This window comes from Bubalus kerabau, chromosome 5 (genome assembly GCF_029407905.1).
Source record: "Bubalus kerabau isolate K-KA32 ecotype Philippines breed swamp buffalo chromosome 5, PCC_UOA_SB_1v2, whole genome shotgun sequence".
Lineage (NCBI taxonomy): Eukaryota > Metazoa > Chordata > Mammalia > Artiodactyla > Bovidae > Bubalus > Bubalus kerabau.
The window spans coordinates 24,166,405-24,168,999 of record NC_073628.1 but is presented as its reverse complement, the minus strand read 5'-3'; the positions used below and the strand labels follow the sequence as shown (position 1 = coordinate 24,168,999).

The 2,595-nt window shown below is 47.3% G+C and overlaps 1 protein-coding gene across 1 annotated transcript; it reads right to left on the bottom strand.

Moving 5' to 3' along the window:
• Nucleotides 1-667: 667 nt before the first annotated feature.
• On the bottom strand, nt 668-1,615 carry LOC129653713 (olfactory receptor 145). Its single transcript, XM_055583424.1, has one exon. It carries the CDS (start codon nt 1,613-1,615, stop codon nt 668-670), a length of 948 nt encoding a protein of 315 aa, XP_055439399.1.
• Between the last annotated feature and the right edge of the window lie 980 nt (nt 1,616-2,595).

The window sequence follows — 2,595 nt, the reverse complement described above, 5'->3', positions numbered from 1 at the left end:
AAATTAGCCCTTGAAAAGTTGCCTGAAATTTCTGTATACAAAACCAGACTTTCATGTCCTAGACCAACTCACACTTGAAATGAAACCTTCTAAGGCAGCTGAGGGAGGAAGAAAGTGAACAGTAATGGAAAGAAATCAGTATTAAAAAGCAAGAGCCTGGATTCTAGTCACAGTTCAGCTGCTGAGTAGCTGAGTGACCTTGGGGAAGTTACCTAAGCCTGAATCTGTTCTCAGAAATAAGACAGAACTTAACTAAATAACTCTTGAAAGTGAAAAATGAAAGTTTAAGTCACTCAGTCATGTTGACTCTTTGCAACCCCAGAGACTGTAGCCCTCCAGGCTCCTCTGTCCATGGAATTCTCCAGGCAAGAACATATGGGTATCCATTCCTTTCTCCAGGGAATCTTCCTGACCCAGGGATCGAACCCAGGTCTCCTGAGTTGCAGGCAGATTTTTTACTGTCTGAACCATCAGGGAAGCTCAAATGATCCTTAAGGCCCACAAATGTGAGTATCCTCTAGTTTTAACAATCTTCTTAAGATAAAGGGCACTTAAAAGGGGAAAGACAAACTTGTTGAGAGAGGGTTAAAATTTCCTCCATGTAATCAATGGAACTTGAATCATCTATAGAAGGAAAAATGTCCCTTTCCTAAATATTGCCCCCTTCTCAGGAGAATGATATTTTGCTTAATGTTTTCTTCAGAGCACTTTTGACATCCTTATTCCTCAGGCTATAGATTAAGGGGTTGAGCATGGGTACCACAATGGTATAGAACAAGGAGGACACTTTCCCCTGATTCATGGGTAAAAGAGAAGATGGTTTGAGGTACATGAATGCCCCCGACCCAAAGAAAAGAGAAACTGCAATAATGTGGGAGCTACAGGTGCTGAACGCTTTGGACCTGCCCTCGGTGGAATGAATATGGAGAATGCTAGAGAGGATAAGGGCATAAGAAATGAAGATGGTAACTGTGGGCACACCAATATCTATGCCCACAACAATGAAAACCACCAGCTCGTTTACATAGGTGCTGGTGCAAGAGAGCTCAAGAAGAGGAAGGATGTCACACATGTAGTGGTCAACAAGATTGTTGGCACAGAAGGTCAGTCTCACCATGCACGCTGTGTGGGCCATGGCCCCAACAAACCCCATCACATAGACACCCAACAAAAGAAGTAAACAGATCTGGGGAGACATGGTGGCCATGTACACCAGTGGCTTACAGATGGCAACATAGCGGTCATATGCCATCGCTGACAGGATGAAGGACTCAGAGATGACAAAGAAAAGAAAGAAGAAGAGCTGAGTCATGCACCCTGCGTAGGAGATGATGTTCTTCTTTGAGACAAAACTCATCAGCATTTTGGGAGTGATAACAGTGGAATAGCAGAAATCTATGAAGGATAAGTTATAGAGGAAAAAGTACATGGGGGTGTGCAGGTGAGAGTTGAGTCCAATCAGGGTTATCAAGCCCAGGTTCCCCACCACAGTGACCATGTAGAAACCTAGAAATAGGAAGAAGAGGGGGATCTGGGGTTCTGGCTGGCTGGTTAAGCCTGCGAGGATGAACTCTGTCCCAGAAGAGTTCTCAGCTACCATTCTCATTTCAGGCATTCTGTGGAAACAAAGGAAAAGGGTCACTTAGAGAAGGAGAGGAGAAGGCAATGGCACCCCACTCCAGTACTTTTGCCTAGAAAATCCCATGGACGGAGGAGCCTGATAGGTTGCGAAGAGTAGGACACGACTGAGCAACTTCACTTTCACTTTTCACTTTCATGCATTGGAGAAGGAAATGGCAACCCACTCCAGTGTTCTTGCCTGGAGAATCCTAGGGACGGGGAAGCCTGGTGGGCTGCCGTCTATGGGGTCGCACAGAGTCGGACAGGACTGAAGCGACTTAGCAGCAGCAGCAGCAGAGAAGGAGAGAGACCAGTGCTGCCCTCCCTGTCATCTCCCAGTTCTTTAGAATTAGAGGCACACTTGGATATTTTGGAATCCCATGGACAGAGGAGCCTGGTGGGCTGCAGTCTTTGGGAGCTCAAAGAGTCAAACACGACTGAGCAACGAACACTTTCATTTGGATATTTTGGACTTCAGGAGAAAGGGCTTTCCGGAAGCTATGGGTCTTGTTCCCATGAGCCCCTAGTGGCTCTGCCTCTGGAGCGCCCTCTGGGGGATGAAACCGTCTCTAAGAGAACGGCCACGGCTGCTGGGAAGAAAGGACCCAAGGATGCACTGAAGAATCTCCCAGATCCTTACTTCGGTAAACTTCAGTCTATTTATCATGCCCTTCCAACTCCAGTCTGCTCAGGTTTACAATAACTGGGGTCATTTTCTGGGAAGAGTCCTCTGAAAGGATGGAGCCAGTCCAACCATGCCAGTGTCCACCTCACGGTCCACGTGGACAGACTAGAGGTAAGATGTGCATGCCTGCATGCCCAGTCACTAAGTCGTGTCTGACTCTCGTTACCCCAGGGGATTTCCCTGCCAGGCTTCTCTGTCCATGGGATTTCCAAGGCAAGAATACTGGAGTGGGTTGCCATTTCCTCCTCCAGGGGATCTTCCCAGCCCAGGGACTGAACCTGCATCTCCTG